The 18,905-nt window shown below is 43.7% G+C and overlaps 1 protein-coding gene across 1 annotated transcript; it reads right to left on the bottom strand.

The window, feature by feature from the left end:
* Nucleotides 1-511: 511 nt before the first annotated feature.
* LOC117451264 (CCN family member 1) lies at nucleotides 512-18,661 on the bottom strand. The gene is made up of 6 exons (XM_034089475.2): nucleotides 18,471-18,661; nucleotides 13,608-13,821; nucleotides 7,649-7,827; nucleotides 6,545-6,797; nucleotides 5,185-5,372; nucleotides 512-2,817 (listed from the first exon to the last, which is right to left on the bottom strand). The coding sequence occupies exons 1-6, from the start codon at nucleotides 18,519-18,521 to the stop codon at nucleotides 2,512-2,514; spliced, it is 1,191 nt and encodes a 396-aa protein (XP_033945366.1). The 5' UTR covers nucleotides 18,522-18,661; the 3' UTR covers nucleotides 512-2,511.
* Between the last annotated feature and the right edge of the window lie 244 nt (nucleotides 18,662-18,905).

Here is an 18,905-nt window from a genome sequence, read left to right as displayed (position 1 = left end):
CTTGATATCGAGAAAGAGAAAGGTTTGTAACGCTGTGAGTCAATGGATCTGCGGAGAGCGTTTCACCGCCATCCCAACTCGTCTATCTCCAGCGTTCAGGGAGCTCCATGCAAGTCAATGGGACTCCCTGCTAGTTAGCCAAGGGGTCCTGGTGAGTGAGGGGCTCCGTGGATTGGTCCATTTCGGCCAATCCGGTCATTTGTTGTTGATGTAGGTTTTCACATGACACAGAACCAGGAAGTAAACAATGGAAAAGAGAAATCCCCGACGAGGCGTTCATGGGCAGCAGACAGGTCTCTGTGTGAGAGCTTTACTCGCTACAGGGTGCACTTTGAGGTTTTCACTCTGCAGACCGCTTACATGAACAACCTTCATCACAACAAGGGGACGGGCATAACCGGAAAAGCAGTACACCAATGTATGAACTGTTGAAGGCATTGAAAACTCAACATGAAGTCATTTTATCAACATTAAAAGAAAAATATAACATCATGGAAATGTTGACCAAGTGTAGGAGTGAACATGTCTTTATTAAAAATGCAAAATGAACTCCAAACTCTTAACATCCCATTATTTGGTAGGCAACCCGTTTCCAGCAAGTCTGTAAATATGTAATCCTAAAAAGCACGACTTTATTACCGCAGATGGTGTTCGCACACGAGTAGACATACAATCCTCATGCTTTCAAATTGGCACTAAAGGACCTGAACCCTGCTCTGTTCAGTGCTAAACTCTACAGGGACTACTTCAGTATAGCTGGGTGAAAGGATCGGTTCGTATACAGCAGATAGATCTACGAAGGGAACAATGCATCTGTACATAGCTGCTCTATAGTGTTCTTTAAACAAAACTACACATACAGTACCAACACCACAGCATCTACAACAATTACACACTTTCTTTGTTATCACCTGCAAAAGTTGTTTCAGGCTTCGTGGCAAAGTCTCTGAACTAAGAAAGCCTACGGAAGCCGAGAAGAGACGGTAGAAAATGCAAATATTAATCAGAAGGAATATCTAAGCCGAGAGAAAACATCTTTGAAATACTGAAAATGGCGATTCAGTCGAGATAAAAGTCAGTTCCTCTGAAGATGGAAATCAAAAACTGTGGACGAAGGATTTTCCTCCCATCGAAATGTCTTATGGGATCCTTTCCTAACGTCCTCTCCAAAGGCTCCTCGCTCAGAAACACATGGACGAAGCGTGAGTTATTGTGTCATGAGCTCACATGCCGCTCGATTACAGGCCAGACCGCGGTTCCAACCCGCGAGTCACAAATTACATGTTTACCTCAGCAGACGCCGTTTCTCAAATTTTATTTTTACAGCAAACCAAAGAGTCCACTCTCGCTGAGTCAGGATTGTAATTTGCTCAGAGTCAGGCGGGACGACGTCTCGGCGCCAGAATCCTGTGCTTGTTCTTCTTGTTCTTGCTAAATGTCTCTTGTAGATTCGAAGGCAGGGGGACGTCCAGCTGTGTAAACAACCTTTGACTTGTCCCCCCGCTAATGCTTCAACCCCTCAGGTTCAACTCGGGCTTTTTCTAGTACATGCCTCCTCCTCTCCTTCATCATTAGATTTGGCTTTCTGACCCAGGGGTCGAGCCCCAGATCTGTTTAGGCCGACAGCTCTCAGCTGTTTTGTCCGTCCAAACATAGCGACCCAACCGTGTCATCACGTCTGTCTCAATAAATACCAGTGAATAAATACCGTGAAAAGACCTTCAAGAACAACATCCGCCTTCTTTGTCTTCTTTTGGTTCATCCAGTTATCCAGCTCCAATGCGAGGTCGACCAGCTTTCTATCGGCTCGTCGGACTTACGAAACTGTGACGTGGATCCACGGAAAGAAACATGAACAGTTCTGTTTGTGTGTCTCGCTCCATCGTCCTCATCAAAAGTCTCAGAGGACGCTTGGTAGCGTCCACAAAGGTCTTCGTCACAGTCTGTAGGAACAAAGTCTATCTACGCTAAAGCACCTGCTCTCCCCCGTCCAAATCTCCCCACTCCTCCCCAGTTTCTCGTTCACCTCGCTTGCTCATAGTTCAGGGGTGTCCGAACTAAAGTATACTGGAATGCGGCCCACAAATTAAACTTGTCTTTCTTAAATATATCTGTAAATATATTACACTGTAGAGTTCATGTGTTAATAAACCCACTTTCAGTCAATTCAAGTTGATAAGAAAAAAGCCCAATAACTTATTTACATAAGAAAATGAAATAGACCCTTCCTATTTCCTATTTCCTCGTATGATACGCAATCTAAGGCTTCTGTTTTAAGGAATGACACCCCATGGAAAGCTGCAGCATAATTGCCTTGATTTGATTGATTTCGCGAACTTATAACTTCACTTATGAGGCAACCCTGACCTGTAGTGAGTGGCCCAGCCCTTCGAGTATTCTGTACGTGGCCCTCGGTGAGAAATGTGTGGACACCCCCGTCATAGACACACTAAGGACAGCTATTCTATATTGGGGATCGCTATGGGAGGTTATTGTCCTGTGGGGGAATGTCTAGTCGATGAACTTGTGCGTGTCTCCGTAGAGCCACCGTTGAGGCGGCATGGCGGCCTCGTTCAGATGGTTGCATTCGTCGCTGCACTTGCAGGACTGGATGAACATCACGGAGCGGTTGAACCTCTCTCCGTCGGGACAGGCGAAACTCACGCTGGCGGTGCGCGTGCGACGAGGCGAGCAGCAGCGGCCGTCCCTGCAGACGCCGCAGTAGTTCGGTCGGTACAGACGAGAGCTCCTGCAGCCGGCGTAGGACAGGCGGTGGGGTTCGGGAGCCTTGTGGGTACGAGAGCACTTCCTTCCTTTCTGTGGAGGGAAACAGACACGAGTGAATTCCAGTGAAAGAAGTCGAGAGCCATGCCAACGTCTCTAGGAGCTTTAAAGGAATTGTACTGGTAACCCCTTGTTGATAAGATACTTCCTTCTTGAACTGAAGTGAGGATTTAGCAACAATATTGATATCTTTAGAGCAAGGGTCGGCAACCGCTGCCCTGGCACTGGCTACGGTGCCGCGTGCTAATGGTGGCACGCGGCACCGTAGCCAGTGGCCCACTAGGAATAAGTGGAATAAATGCAAAACGAGACCGCCGCCAGAGCGCGTCTCCCCGTTACCTGCAGAAGGAAGCCATGCACACAACGCAGCCCCGCTCTCTTTACCTCCAGTCGACTTTCTGCCGCTTTCCTCCGTGGTGAAGCGATCAGGGGTGAAGTGCTAGTTCAGTTGAAAGCCCAGTGGATATCTGCTCATCGAAAGCAATATGCTACACCGGGGCGAACTGGCCACCTGTGTGTTCTGGAGAATCACCGGACGGACGGTCGGTCGTCATTATTAATATGCCGTTTAATTTTTTATTTAAAATGGCACTTCATATCAAAAAGGTTGCCGAGCCGACCCCTGACGCACGCATGGCACTAAGCTCTTTATGCTCTTCAGTTGAGAGGCTTCACGCCGTAGGACAGGTTGAGAAACCGTTCTTATTGTCCTGCAAATAAAGAAAAAGTCTTCACCAACTCGACAACATGCGCAGCGTTAGGACACTTTAACCAACCTGCTGAAATGGGTCATACCGCATCGCGAGAACTTTTACTTTCGGTGAATCAAGTCGTATTTTGATGCCAATACTTGTGTACTTCTACTTGATTTGGAACACAGTACTTTTGGATGAAGAAGATTGAACTTATTGTCGTTACGTAGTGCAGGTCCCATGTAACAAAATGGTTTCTCTGCATTCGACCCATAGTGTGAGGAGCAGTGGGCTGCCTTGGGAGCGGTGCCTCGCTCAGGGACACCTCGGTAGCACTTGGTCTTTCCTGGACTTGAACTGGTGACCTTCCAAGCCAAGTCCCTATGGACTTCGCCACCACCGCCCTTTTTTATATACTTGTAACAGAGTATTTCTACAAAGTACTTTTACTTAGTTAAAAGCACCGAGTACTTCTATCGTGTGGCGTTACCAAGCCTACATACCGCGGAGCAAACTCATTCCTCGGTCCCCGCGCCGTGGAAAACAGACTCGATGCCGTTAAGCACCGAGACAGAGAAACACAAATGAAAGGTCAGAACAACCGATGAGTGGCGGAGAGGAGCATGCCAGCGATGGTTCAGGATCGACACGACGCACATTAACACCCACAGCCGCTCTGTGAACACGGGGAGAGAACAGGTGCACCCGTCCGCCTCCGGAGTGTTCCGCAGCGAGAGGCTTCAGAGCGAGTTGAGTGATGAGAGGAAAACAGAGTGGGCGAGTGGAGAGCTCTTTAGCAGAGAGACGCTGAGTGCGGCTGACAGCGACGGTTCAGCGTGGGAGTTCTCCAAACACCAGCAAACAAATAGGGGGGGGGGGGGGGGCTTGTTTTGTGTCTGAAACGTTATGGGATTTTAGTGTTCTTAAAGTGTCCGAAAGTACAATGGAAGACAGCTATCAAGCTTCTCTTTGATGTAGCCATGTTGGTTTCCATATTGCTGACAAAGTGCAACATGAGATAAGATAACGTTTTGGGAAAGGTGAGATGCTGCAATGGCTTCCTCTGATGGTGAGGGCTGGCTTTGGTTCCCCGTGAACCGCCTCTTGCATCCTTTATTAGATATCCCTTCACATTATCATCTGTGTTGTCCTTGGGAATTCAGACTCAGAACAGAAATTCACTTCACCGTTTTAAGTATTACATCGTTTTTTGTTGTTGTACTTTGTGCAGCATCAACCATACTATCTAACTTACGGTTAAGCTTTGAATCCCCGCTATCACCTCCAGCAAGGACGTCGTGTTTTGGTTTTTTGGTTTGTTTGCCAGCAGGATTAAGGAACTCTACTGGTTTAGCATGGGAAAACGAAGAGCCCCGTACATTTAGGTCGGATCACACGGCGGGTTCATTATGTGTCATCTCTGGAAACAGCCTTTGCGTTGGTCTGCGCTCTCCGAAGGCCCTTCTACTGCCGACTGGGAAACAACCATCGTGAAGCTTCTCAGAGGAAACGTGTCCTAAATGGACTCCATCGTCGCCCGGCTGGGGTTTCCCACACGGCACCAGAACCACTAATAGACCGAATGCACCAGAAAGGACTGCGGCAACATGCCGTGGTATTAAAAAGCAAACGGAGAGCAATCCTTTCTCTGGAACCACTCATTAAGAGGAAGAGAGGCCGGTCTGAGAATCTTAAAAGCATCACTCACATTCCTCATCTTCACGGGGACGGACATGGAGCTGCAGGGCCGAACGTTGCACAGCCGCGTCTCCTTGATCAGTTTACACCTGGCGTTGTCGTTGGTAACACGAGAGGAGACGCCCATCCCACAGCTCCGGGAACACTGGGACCAGGAAGTAGTCTGAACCGCACACTGATCTCCCACCTGCCTCCAGGCTAGGAGAGAGGAAACAGAGGACGTGTTAAAGCAGTTTGTGTAGTCTGTTTGTGAACCCTGAAATGTTGAGCTCACCAACGTTATGTAAGACAATGTGTAGTACATGAATTAGCATGAATTAGCATATGCAGACAATAGCAATTTGGGAGTTATTGAGGATGCTATATCAAATTTGGACATTTTCAGGATCAATAATAGCAGTTTTAACCAGAAAGTGGTCATATGTTTAGTCTCGGGCTGATGTTGTGTTGATTGTGAGGTTTTAGTAACCCCATCAATCATTAGTTTAGTCCCAAGCACATAGAAACTGCCGGATGCTAACTTGCAGATGTTGGGTAATTTGTACAATTAGCATAAATTAGCATACATTAGCATATACAGACAAAAGCTAAACAATTTCTTGCTTGATTTGGATCATTTGGGAGTGATTTTGGAGGTTATTGAGGAGGCTATATCAAGTGTGGACATTTTCAGCATCAATAATGGCTATTTTAACCAAAAAGTGGGCATATGTGTATGTACTCCCGTGAGCTGATTTACTTGAAGGTTTTAGGGGACACAAACCTACCATTTCTCATCCTAAAAATGTCATAAATGGATTCAACATCCTCAGTAACCTCCAAACCCACCCTGACGGCAAGTAGAACAAATGGCTACGTGTTCCACCCCAACGTGAAAGTGAACTGCATCGGTGTTACAGCCAACACCACCCAGGAGGGTCTGTAACTCTGAGCTCGATCGCGGACACCAGGCTTATGAAAATGTCGCGTTGGAGGACAATAGACGATGCAGAATGTGACGAGAGAGACGAGCAGGGTCGGCAGAAGCAAAGGGGGGAAAGGGCCGCTGGGAGAGAGAGGGGAACGCAGAGGTCCAGAGATGCAAAGCACACTACCTTCATTCAGCAAACAGGCAACACTGACGCACAGAGAGGGTGATTACAGAGAGGGAAGGCTGGGTGACAGAGGCATGTGCTGTGAGGGAGAGAACCTCTGGTGTGCAAGGAGCCAGTGGAAAACAAGACTCACATAAACGCTGACACACACACACACACACACAGTGGTAGATGCAGAGGGAAGGTGCCACAGTGAAACCGTTTGTGCGTCAAAACGTCCAAAACGTCAACATGATGCTTTACTGCGGAGGAAACAGACGGCGCTCTGAGGCTCACCCGCCAGGTGCTTGTTTCCACGGAGCTTGTTGTTGTTGTTGTTGTCCCACTTGCGCCCCACCTCCATCAGCTCGTTGCCCAGCGTGTCCTTCTCCTTCTTGAGTTTGTAGGGGTACAGCTTCCGGAAAGGTTTGGGGTAAGGCTTCGGGAAGGGGTACGCCGGGTATGGGATGAAGGGGTACGGCGGGTACACTGGAGGGTGGATGGAGGATCCTTTGTGGCAGTCGATTTTGAGGCAGCACTGTCCGGGCACCTGGTCAGAATCACATGCAGGTTTATGACAGGACACGTACGAGGAATTTGACTTGATGTCGTGGGCATACATACAAAAATATATATTATATATATATATATATATATATATAAAATATAATTTTGTTTTGCGGAGAAGGGGAGGGATTACATAAGTGTAGACTTCTTCCCACCCCTTTTCAGATGTGTAATTAAGTAGATTATTTGTTTATTTGTATATTCTTTGTATATCAATTTGACACTGCTTGATTTTTTTATTCTATAATAATTCTCACGTTAATTTTTTATTATTATTGTTTTACACATTCGGAATAAATCTAATCAAATCAACATTAAAAAATATTAGAAATAATAAAAAATATAGTAAAATATAGCAGTATTTACATAGGAATAAAAAGGAATAATAATAATAATAATAATAATAATAATAATAATAATAATAATACATGACACTTATATAGCGCTTTTCTAAAAACTCAAAGACGCTTTGACAGAGAATAAAAAATACACACTGTTAATATATCTAATATGTATATATGTTCATTTTAATTAATTTCTTATTTCATAGTTATTTTATCATTACTAAAAAATAACTCCATATCTGTGGTAGTCAGAACTTTTTGTTTATTTATTGTGGTAATAATACAGCTATTGGAATATTAAATAATGCTTCTTGCTCAGTTTGTTAGCTTTTGTTAGCATCATTTGTTAGCATTTGTTAGCATGATAAAACTATAGCTTCTGATCCTTAAAATAATACAACTTGAAACGATATGAATGGTATGTGTCCTAAGAAGCAGGTCAGTATCGCTGTGGTGGAACAGGTGTGTTTTGAGTGATGACTTTGGGCACCTTGACGAGCTGTGGAGCCGGACAGGAAGTGGAGGCCAGCGGCACGTTGCTCTGACAGAGCGGCACGCAGCCCACCGCCCCGTCGATGCACGTGCACTGATGTTTGCACCCGGCACTGAAATTCTCTCCGTTTTGATAAATCCTCCCGTTGTACTCGCATGAGCGGCCCTCTGCCTTTGCTGGGGAGGAAAGGAAGCAGAGGACACAAGGGTTAGTGGAAGATACTTTGAAGGTCCCCTATTATACTGTTCTTCATCAATATCACAGGTCTGAGATATATCCAGAGCCTGTCTCTGATTGGCTGAAACACCAAACAGATCATTGCAGCATTACCCATAATCCCCTCTGTTTCAGCCCTGTTTCCAAAGTGCTGATTCTCTGTCTGTTACTTTAGATGAAGATTAGGAGCCCCTCCCCACGCCCCTCTGAGAGACATTTGGTTACAGAGAACTCAATGGAGCTCTAGAGGAGATTCAGGTGATAAGGTGGGGGGGGTTACCTTGTTGCTGATTGGCTGATGGTTACACAAGACAACACATCGTTATGACATCATCAAGTGGCCAAAATCTGATCAGCTCATTTTCAGACAGGTTTTTATAGAAATGGATCAAAAAGAGAGAACATCTTTGTTTCAGAGTCTCTTTCCACAGAGGGGACACATGTTGATGTAGAAGAGACATGGAGAAGAGGGGACACATGTTGATGTAGAAGAGACATGGAGAAGAGGGGACACATGTTGATGTAGAAGAGACATGGAGAAGAGGGGACACATGTTGATGTAGAAGAGACATGAAGAAGAGGGGACACATGTTGATGTAGAAGAGACATGGAGAAGAGGGGACACATGTTGATGTAGAAGAGACATGGAGAAGAGGGGACACATGTTGATGTAGAAGAGACATGGAGAAGAGGGCACACATGTTGATGTAGAAGAGACATGAAGAAGAGGGGACACATGTTGATGTAGAAGAGACATGGAGAAGAGGGGACACATGTTGATGTAGAAGAGACATGAAGAAGAGGGGACACATGTTGATGAAGAAGAGACATGGAGAAGAGGGGACACATGTTGATGTAGAAGAGACATGAAGAAGAGGGGACACATGTTGATGTAGAAGAGACATGAAGAAGAGGGGACACATGTTGATGTAGAAGAGACATGAAGAAGAGGGGACACATGTTGATGTAGAAGAGACATGAAGAAGAGGATTTTGCATAATAGGTGACCTTTAAAAGGACAAAAACAAACGATGTTTTTTAACGATACGATACGATAATACTTTAATGGTCAGATCAAGTCTGAAATTTGACTTGCATCACAGCAGGTCAAATATTTATATATATTATGGCCAAAAGAGAATGGGCAATGTATATATTATTATGTTAAAATCTAGCCGATAACATTATTAAAATTGCCGCTCATTAACTTAACAAATGCGATATGTATACAGTAGGTGGCGCTGTGCAAGTTAAAATAGTGTTGTATCCTATAAAGACAAAGAAGAAGAATCTGCACGATGCTGAGTCCAGAGTCAAAGATCTGGTTCTTGCTTGTGACATTTTTCACAGATGAAAAAGCAGTTGCAAGTTCCAGAAGCCTCTGAGGTACGTTACGAAAAACAACATTAATATTTGAGAAGTCAGACATTTTAGTTCGTGGAAATAATATATGGAACATTACATAATGCATATTTGCTAATTGTTTGTTAGCATTTGTTAGCATGTGTTAGCATCAAGAGAGCAAAACTACAGCTTATGAACTTTCAAATACAACAATTGGATATTATCTTAACATAAGAAGCAGGTAATTATCAGTATGGGCTGAAAAGTATCCAAACCGTACTTCAAAAACTGAAGTGTTCGGATATCAAATATTCTAAATTCAAAAAGAAAACTCTGTGAAAAGCTGTGACAGGAAATAAGAGAGCAAACAGGAAGTGGCTGATATGACAACGCATCTTTAATATGCACAGAGATCAGAGGAGAGACGGCGAGACACACCATCTCCACTTTTATGAAGCAAGCTCTATTCTTAGATCAGAAAGGAATTTAGACTTGTTTACAATGTCGCTCCCGAGTGGCACCCCCCGCATGCACCCCCCGCATGCACCCCCTTTATTTAGAAACACCCCCAAATAAACACACGTATAAAAATACCATTGTGTGTGTGTGTGTGTGTGTGTGTGTGTGTGTGTGTGTGTGTGTGTGTGTGTGTGTGTGTGTGTGTGTGTGTGTGTGTGTGTGTGTGTGTGTGTGTGTGTGTGTACACTGAACTACTTATATGAATCCTGTGCAGTTGGCTGGGTTTCAGTGGCAGCTCATGAAGGTGCTCTGGTTTTTGAAAACGTGGCACCGGCTTCAAACCCGAAACTCGTATCAAAGAGAAACTCCAGCCAGATTTCCCCCCCGCCCTGAAGTCACACATCCCCTCACTCAACCCCGGGCTAAACCCCAAACTCAATGCCCGACTCTAAACCTAAAAAACTCCCCCCGGATCGGACCCTCCTCCCCCTCCTCCTCGTCCTCTTGTATCCTTCCTACCACCTACTTATAGACTGCATATTAGGAGAAGCGGCCGTAGTGACCTTCACTTAACCCTTTGGGTTTGTGGACTATCGTTTTGAAGCCGAGAGTTTGGGGATTTTAGCCGCCGACATCTTGATTTTTGGACATTGCCATTTTGTTTTTCGGAGCAAGAAGTGACTCAGGAAGTGGAGCTGACTACGACCGAACGCTCAAGACGGGTTTTTTAGGCAACCAACATTTTATAATCAACTTTCCTGAACACATTTTCTCTAACTGGGTCCATCGTGTACAACATATACATCATTCTGTATCGAAGGACACTTGAAAGTAGGGATTGAGACCATGTTTACCAAGTAATACATCAATCAATCAACAACTGTATTAATCCCGCAAGGGGCAATTGTGTCATGTAAGGTGAGAATTAGGGTCGTTTTCTCATAGACTTCTCTACAATACCTAAAGCAAACTCTGCTTTGTCGATGAGAATGAGAACATCATGTACTGTATAGTAAAAAAAAACAGAAGTCGAGTGATGAGGCCATAAACTAATTTGAAGGAGAGATTACTGCCATTTTGTTTTTTGGAGCAACTCAGGAAGTGGATCTGACTACGACCAAACGCTGAAGACTTTTTTTGGCAAACACCATTTTACAATCAACTTTCACGAACTGAAAAAAGACTGAAAGGGTTTTTCTCTAAATGGGTCCATCGTGTACAAAATAATATACATCATTCTGTTTCGAAGGAGACTTGAAACTTGGGATTGAGATCATACTAGCGTACCATGCTGCGAATGGGTCTGGCCCTTCCTACATCCAGGACATGGCTAAACCGTACACCCAGCACGTGCACTCCGCTCTGCATCAGCCAAACGGCTCGCTGCACCCTCGCTGCGAGGGGGACCCAAGTTCCCATCAGCAGAAACACGTGGGTTTCTATCCTGGCTCCAAGATGGTGGAATGAGCTCCCATTGACATCAGGACCGCAGAAAGCTCACACACCTTCCAGACTGAAAACTCATCTCTCTCGACTCCACTTCGAGCGATAGAACTATTAACAAAGCACTTATATACTAATAAAGGACTGGCTTCTCTAAAGCCAGCTGAGTAGCACTTGAAATGTTTGGCTCTATGAAACCTGATGTACTTATGATTCTGTTTTCTTCAAGTTTGTGTCTTCTTGGTCGAATGCACTTATTGGAAGTCGCTTTGGATAAAAGCTAAATGTAATGTAATCTATTGTAATGTAATGTAATGTAATACATCAGGTGAGAATTAGGGTCGTTCTCATAGACTAATATACAATACCTAAAGCATACTCGGCTTTGTCGTCTATTTTACTTCAAATAAGAACATAATTTACAACATAACTTACTGTATTGTAGAAAACTAGTGATAAGCCCAGAAAACGTATTTGAAGGAGAGATTACTGTGTAATAAATCAGGCGAGAAGTCGGGTCATTTCTTCATAGACTTCTATACAATCTGACTTATTTTGGAGTTGGCTATTTGAAATAATGCCGGTTTAAAGCACTCACTTTTTAGCTTTACTTTTCAGACCCTGACGTGAAAGAAGTACTACGATGTTTTACTTAAGTAATAGTTGCAATACTGCAGTGTTAATATACTTAGTTACAAGTAAAAGTCCAACATTCAAAATCAGACTCAAGTCGAAGTAAAAACAGTACTCGTTATTAAGTATACCAATTTCAAATCATTAATAGAGATTAAGTGGAGGGTTAAGGTTGTCCCTCAAAATGTCCCTTAATAATGCCACTACTATATGAACGTAGATGCACTTAGTTACCCTCCGCCCCTGCCCCGTGTGTTCGGCCCACAATGAGCAACTCAAAAGTACAACATCAACATGTGTCCCCTCTTCTCCATGTGTCTTCTACATCAACATGTGTCCCCTCTTCTTCACGTCTCTTCTACATCAACATGTGTCCCCTCTTCTTCATGTGTCTTCTACATCAACATGTGTCCCCTCTTCTTCACGTCTCTTCTACATCAACATGTGTCCCCTCTTCTTCATGTCTCTTCTACATCAACATGTGTCCCTTCTTCTTCATGTCTCTTCTACTTCAACATGTGTCCCCTCTTCTCCATGTCTCTATTACATCAACATGTGTCCCCTCTTCTTCATGTGTCTTCTACATCAACATGTGTCCCCTCTTCTTCATGTGTCTTCTACATCAACATGTGTCCCCTCTTCTTCATGTCTCTTCTACATCAACATGTGTCCCCTCTTCTTCACGTCTCTTCTACATCAACATGTGTCCCCTCTTCTTCATGTCTCTTCTACATCAACATGTGTCCCCTCTTCTCCATGTCTCTTCTACATCAACATGTGTCCCCTCTTCTTCATGTCTCTTCTACATCAACATGTGTCCCCTCTTCTTCATGTCTCTTCTACATCAACATGTGTCCCCTCTTCTTCATGTCTCTTCTACATCAACATGTGTCCCCTCTTCTCCATGTCTCTTCTACATCAACTTGTGTCCCCTCTTCTTCATGTCTCTTCTACATCAACATGTGTCCCCTCTTCTTCATGTCTCTTCTACATCAACATGTGTCCCCTCTTCTTCATGTCTCTTCTACATCAACATGTGTCCCCTCTTCTTCATGTCTCTTCTACATCAACATGTGTCCCCTCTTCTTCATGTCTCTTCTACATCAACATGTGTCCCCTCTTCTCCATGTCTCTTCTACATCAACATGTGTCCCCTCTTCTGCATGTCTCTTCTACATCAACATGTGTCCCCTCTTCTTCATGTCTCTTCTACATCAACATGTGTCCCCTCTTCTTCATGTCTCTTCTACATCAACATGTGTCCCCTCTTCTCCATGTCTCTTCTACATCAACATGTGTCCCCTCTTCTTCATGTCTCTTCTACATCAACATGTGTCCCCTCTTCTTCATGTCTCTTCTACATCAACATGTGTCCCCTCTGTGGAAAGAGACTCTGAAAGTTTCAGGAACAAAGATGCTCTCTCTTTTTGATCAATTTCTATAAAAACCTGTCTGATCAGATTTTGGCCACTTTATGATGTCATAACGATGTGTTGTCTTGTGTAACCATCAGCCAATCAGCAACAAGGTAACCCCGCCCCCCTTATCACCTGAATCTCCTCTAGAGCTCCATTGAGTTCTTTGTAACCAAATGTCTCTCTGAGGGGCGTGGGGAGGGGCTCCTTGTTTTCATCTGAAGTAACAGACAGAGAATCAGCACTTTGGAAACAGGGCTGAAACAGAGGGGATTATGGGTAATGCTGCAATGATCTGTTTGGTGTTTCAGCCAATCAGAGACAGGCTCTGTATGTATCTGAGACCTGTTGATGAAGAACAGAAGAATAGGGGGCCTTTAAGTACAGCGCTAAATGAGAGATAATGCCCAGAGTTGAGGTGGAGGAGGGGTCCCTGGTGGTCGTACCTCTGCAGATGCCGTGTGTTCGGCCCACATCGTTTCCATAGTTGCACTCCAGTCCCTTGTGATGGTCGCAGGGTCTTCTTCCCTCCTGGCAGTCCTGGTTCAGCTGCGCGGCGCAGACCTTACAGCAACCGCATCCGTCCGGCACGGAGGAGACGCCCGGGGGGCAGGAGGGGGGGCCGGCACACACACACACCTCCGGGCAGCCAGCAGACACCTAGGGGACGATGTACACTTTTAATAAAGATCATCTCATGTGTATTTCTTAAAAACAGTAAATGGTGCAGCTTTAGCTAACAGCTGTTGTCCCCGGCCAGACGATAATAGACACCCTTTTAAAATCACAATACAGCATTAGTTATAAAGAAAGGATGAAAGACAAGTAGATAGAGGTGAAAGGAGAGAACAATAAACAACACACGTTACACATAGCACATCACAATCACATTATCACAACATACACACACGCCATATCCAACACGTTTTGTTTTAAGGGGGCGGGGCTAATAGGTTTATCTGCGAAATAACCACCAGGATAATGATTGACTGTTTTGCCAGAAATCTACTTTTACTCACAGAAAATGTATAACTTGCTTCATCTCTCAGCCAAACTACTACTCAAGCAGCACGCGTTATGCCATCATCTACCGCAGTGCTTCTCAAAGTGTGGTCCGCGGACCACTGGTGGTCCGTGAGTGCCCCCTAGTGGTCCGTGAGTATATTGGTAACATTTCACATTTGAAATAAATAAATACATTTAAGTTTTCCGCACTCTCGCGGGAATATCTCCGCAATGGAAAAAGCTTACGTTTCACTTTCTATTGCATGATAAAGCCCAGGGCAACACCTTCGTCACACATGTTGCCACTTGTTTGTCCCATTTCCAGGCGATTTATAATCTGTTATAGAAAAACGATGTGTTTTGGGATATTTGTGGAGTTAGGTGGTCCGCGAGTGTTTTTTATTGGTTAAGTGGTCCTTGGTATGAAAAAGTTTGAGAAACACTGATCTACGGAACATTTGCATTCAGGAAAGTTCCCGTAAAGGCGAGTGGATGTATGGCAGGCAGGGAACCAACGATACAAAGAACGGCGCTCACCAAGTAGGACTCGGTTCCCTTCGTTCGTACCAAACATCACGAGTGGGTAGAGAGTTCCAGTTTTGTATCACTGTGACGGAGAATGATAACTGACCAAAAGTACTCTTCCTGAATGGGACTGATAGATCGCCGCGTGCTTCTCGTGGTCAGTCTGGTGGTGTTACGTTGAGTAACCAATGAGTTAAGAGGTGCAGGACTTTGTACACCACAACGATGTTCCTATATTCTATCAAATTCCCAACTCAGAATGTTATAATAATCTTATATTACCTTCCCCTTTCTCAAAATAAATGTTGTCATATGTTCTTATTCACAGCCAATCATAACAGTATCGTAGGAAAATAAGATGAACACAAAAACGTACAAAAAAATACGTAGTTCCCACTTGACAGTTAACTAAACAAACAACCTAATAAGACAAGATAAGAAGTACTTTATTCATCCCAATGTGGGACATGTTTGCGTTGCAGCAGCATAAAAAGACATGGCATTGTTTGTACAATACCAATGAAAAGACTAGACATCACCTGAATATTGGACTTGATGTACCTCATAGGGTGTTTTGGAGGTCGTGCGGTCCTCTACGGGTGTGGGATCAATCACAGCCCCTAAAGTCAACATGTTGATGTGTCCTTGGGCGAGATACTTAACCCCAAATTGCTCCCGATGGCCAACGGTGCGTCAGAGTCTCCTGAGCAGGTGGCTCCTTGTACGGTAGCCGCTGCCTCTGAATGAATGGATGTGAATGGGTGAAAGCTGACTATATGTAAAAGTGCTTTGATGGGTCGTAAAGACTGGACAAGCGCTTTATAATTGCAGTCCATTAGTTTGACTTGCATTAGAAAGATCCCAGCAGTTCTTCAAAGTGTATGAAAGGACATAGTGTGCACTCTATTTAACCTCCTTATTAGCAAATCAACTTTACATACATTTACCTTGTGATTCCTAAATGTCTGACGGGACGTAGTGTGCACTTTAGTGAACCTGAATATTGGCGAAGTGACTTTTAGTACTTATTTGATTGTTCATGGAGTAGGAACCAATCAGGACAATGTTTTTCTTTTGTTCCGTCTCAGCCCTTATGTGGTTTTATAGAAGACAGATTTGAAAGGGAATGAAAAGCGTAAATGGTCCTGAAATCAGAAGCTATTCGGGGACCAGCAGGACAATATTTTGACGAATACGTTCACAAGTTTGTCCTAGAAGTTTGTGAAAAGACGGAGTGTGCACTTTAACCTGAATATAACACTTCATGTATCTTTTCCATGGAAGGGGGAGCTCCACTGGAACCAACAATAGTTAAATTAAGTACAAAGGACCCAGCAAGTCCTTCAAAATGTGAGATTTGTCGTACGGTAGGACGCTAGAAAGTCTACACATCTAGCTCACAGACAGAAAACCGACCTGTTTCCACTTCACTTTGGCCAATACAAAGTACATCTCTCTCCATGTATGTAGCACTTACATTGGTGTTCCCCATTGACAGCTAATGTACCTGCAGGATGCTTGCTGCTTGGAGTCTGTATATGTATGTTTAAGCGCATATATTGGAAGTCGCTTTGGATAGAACAAACGTCCGGTAATTGAAATAGAATCTAATGTAATGCAACGACAAAGTGTGGTCTTTAGTTAACCTGAATATTGGCTATCAGGACCTTTGCCTCATTGATGCAGGATAGACACCGCGTGCTTGTTAGCCATGAACATGCGGTGGCTCCTCCAACAGTCCAACATACAATGTTGTTCAGACATCAGAGAAATAAGGAAGGAAAACAGTGCAATATAACGGGAACCAGTAACTGGAATATTGGCAAATTAACTTCCTCATGTTCATTCTCCAAGGAATCCTTTGAAGTGTGTGAGGCATAGTGTGTACTTTAGTCAACCTGAGGATATATGGACTGTAACTTGTTGAAAAGTGTAAAAACAAGGTCAGACAGATGGCGTAATTCCTCTTTTACCAATTCATGTGTGACCTCTGGTTAAATATTAGCAAACCGACTATTTCGATGTAATTCCCCGCAGGGTAGGTGAGACATCGATATTGAATAATGTGAAAAGACTCATAATATATAACATTTTTACCGTTAAGACCAACTTGTTGTGCCTTTTCCATGTCGTTCCTCAAACTTCAGTTTACCTGCATATTTGCAAACTGACTTCACACACACTTTCCATGTTAGGAGGAGACCAAAGCGGGACAATAGTCGGACTTATGTTACACAGATCCCTGGAATTCCTGAAAGTGTGTGAGGCTTAAACATTAGCTGAATGCTGAGCACTGTCCCGGCCCTCAGGGATATCTGTAACCCTCTGTCGCCTTCCGCTTGGCATTTACAGGAGCGAGTCGGGATGAAAGGCACTTTCTCTGACCCAAACCCCCCCCCCCCCAGCCACCTACCGCCGATCCCTTGTGTCTCACATTCACACACGGCGGTGGGATGTGGAGTAAAGAAGAGGTATTTGACCTGAGTGTTTTCTTTGTATACAGACTTTTGCCCTACTTTTATTTTTGTATTTTATTATACGTTGTTGGAGGAGCTCAGGGCAGAAGAATTGCATTGCCTTTTCTACACTGCAGCTTTGTGACAATAAAACCTTTGAATCTTTATACAGCTGTTTGCAGATTAAAATGGTTATGAATAAATAAACAATGACTTATAATTAGGTTATTAAGATGTCCAGCGACAGTACATCAAGTTAACAAACTGAGCTCCACCGTTACCTGCTGTGATGAAAGCAGTAACGCATCAGTCATTATAATCCTGAAATGGGCCATTACGCATACATTTACTTAATGTTAGTATATTAAGATTCAAATATGTTTGTATTCTATTTAAGTAACATTTTAAATGCAGGAATTGTACTTGTTACAGAGTTTTAATTTGATTTAGTACTGTTATTTTCACCTACAATATAACATCTGAGTACCACACACACACACACACACACACACACACACACACACACACCACACACACACACACACACACACACACACACACACACACACACACACACACACACACACACACACACACACAGGTCTAAATCCGTGACATTACACCGTCCACTGACAATAGCCTGGAACTTGAAGCATCCTCTGGACAGAAGCCGCATCTCGTTTATAAAGGGCAATGATTTCACAGTGAGTGGGAGTCAAGGGTATTTTTATCTCCGCTAGTAGGACTTTAATCTAATATTACGGAAGTGTACGAGCGGGATAGAAAGCGTGTGTACGTATACTTTGAAAAAACTACCCATCTTTGACTAAAAACAACAACATCAACAACAGTAAAAGTCATAACTACACCATGATGCATCTGTAATAATCCAATATTTGTAGTACTTATAACACCAGCATTAATGAACTCAAGTGACATTATCGATGCCGGATGTATATTGCGGTGTATGTCCAAAAGGAACCTTCATACGGACCTAATAACACACCACTTAAGGACCTCATGTGGTCCCTCTAACCCCATATTGAAAACATGCAATATTCCCACATACTTATTATATATGAGGATAAAACACTGAGTGATGGAAGGAAAAATAGGGCTATAGAAGATTTATTATTCACGTGTGTGCAGCTGCAATTTAGTTCGTCCATTATTTTGATTTTGGAGAAGGAATATACGGCATTATGGGTAATGTAAACAAACGAGTGCAGATTAAAATAGCTGCAGTTACAATAAATACAGTTTTTATTATTCAGTGTTTACCGGAAGCTTAACCGAGTCAATAAATACACGTCCTGCACTCACCAGTCCGACTGTCACCACCTGCACGACAGCAAAGAACAGCAGTCTTCCCATGCTGTCAGCTGACTCACATAGAAGAGGAGAAAACTTATATCAAAGAAAAATAAATCCTCCACATGCTCAGAAACAAAGGCTTTTGTCCCAAAAAGTAAAATCCGCAATGCACGCCGGTCCTTTAATCTCTCCCATCACTCGTACATTTTCATCGATCAGAAAGTTTGACGCTTTGTTTTTATATCAGCACTGTGCTGTTTACGGAAGCCACGCCCACTCCAGAACTCCTTCAACCAATCAGGAGGCAGCATGGTGGGTGGGGCTTGGAGTTCAAACACGGAGAGATGAGGGGGCGTGGCCTAGCATGAATGCAGTCATTCATAAAAATTCTGAATTACTACATTCCAAAGAGGACCTGGCTTCTGGGTGTTTATTTATTTATGT

The sequence above is a fragment of the Pseudochaenichthys georgianus genome, chromosome 8, assembly GCF_902827115.2.
Source record: "Pseudochaenichthys georgianus chromosome 8, fPseGeo1.2, whole genome shotgun sequence".
In the NCBI taxonomy this organism is placed as follows: domain Eukaryota; kingdom Metazoa; phylum Chordata; class Actinopteri; order Perciformes; family Channichthyidae; genus Pseudochaenichthys; species Pseudochaenichthys georgianus.
This window is presented reverse-complemented; position numbering and strand designations above follow the sequence as displayed.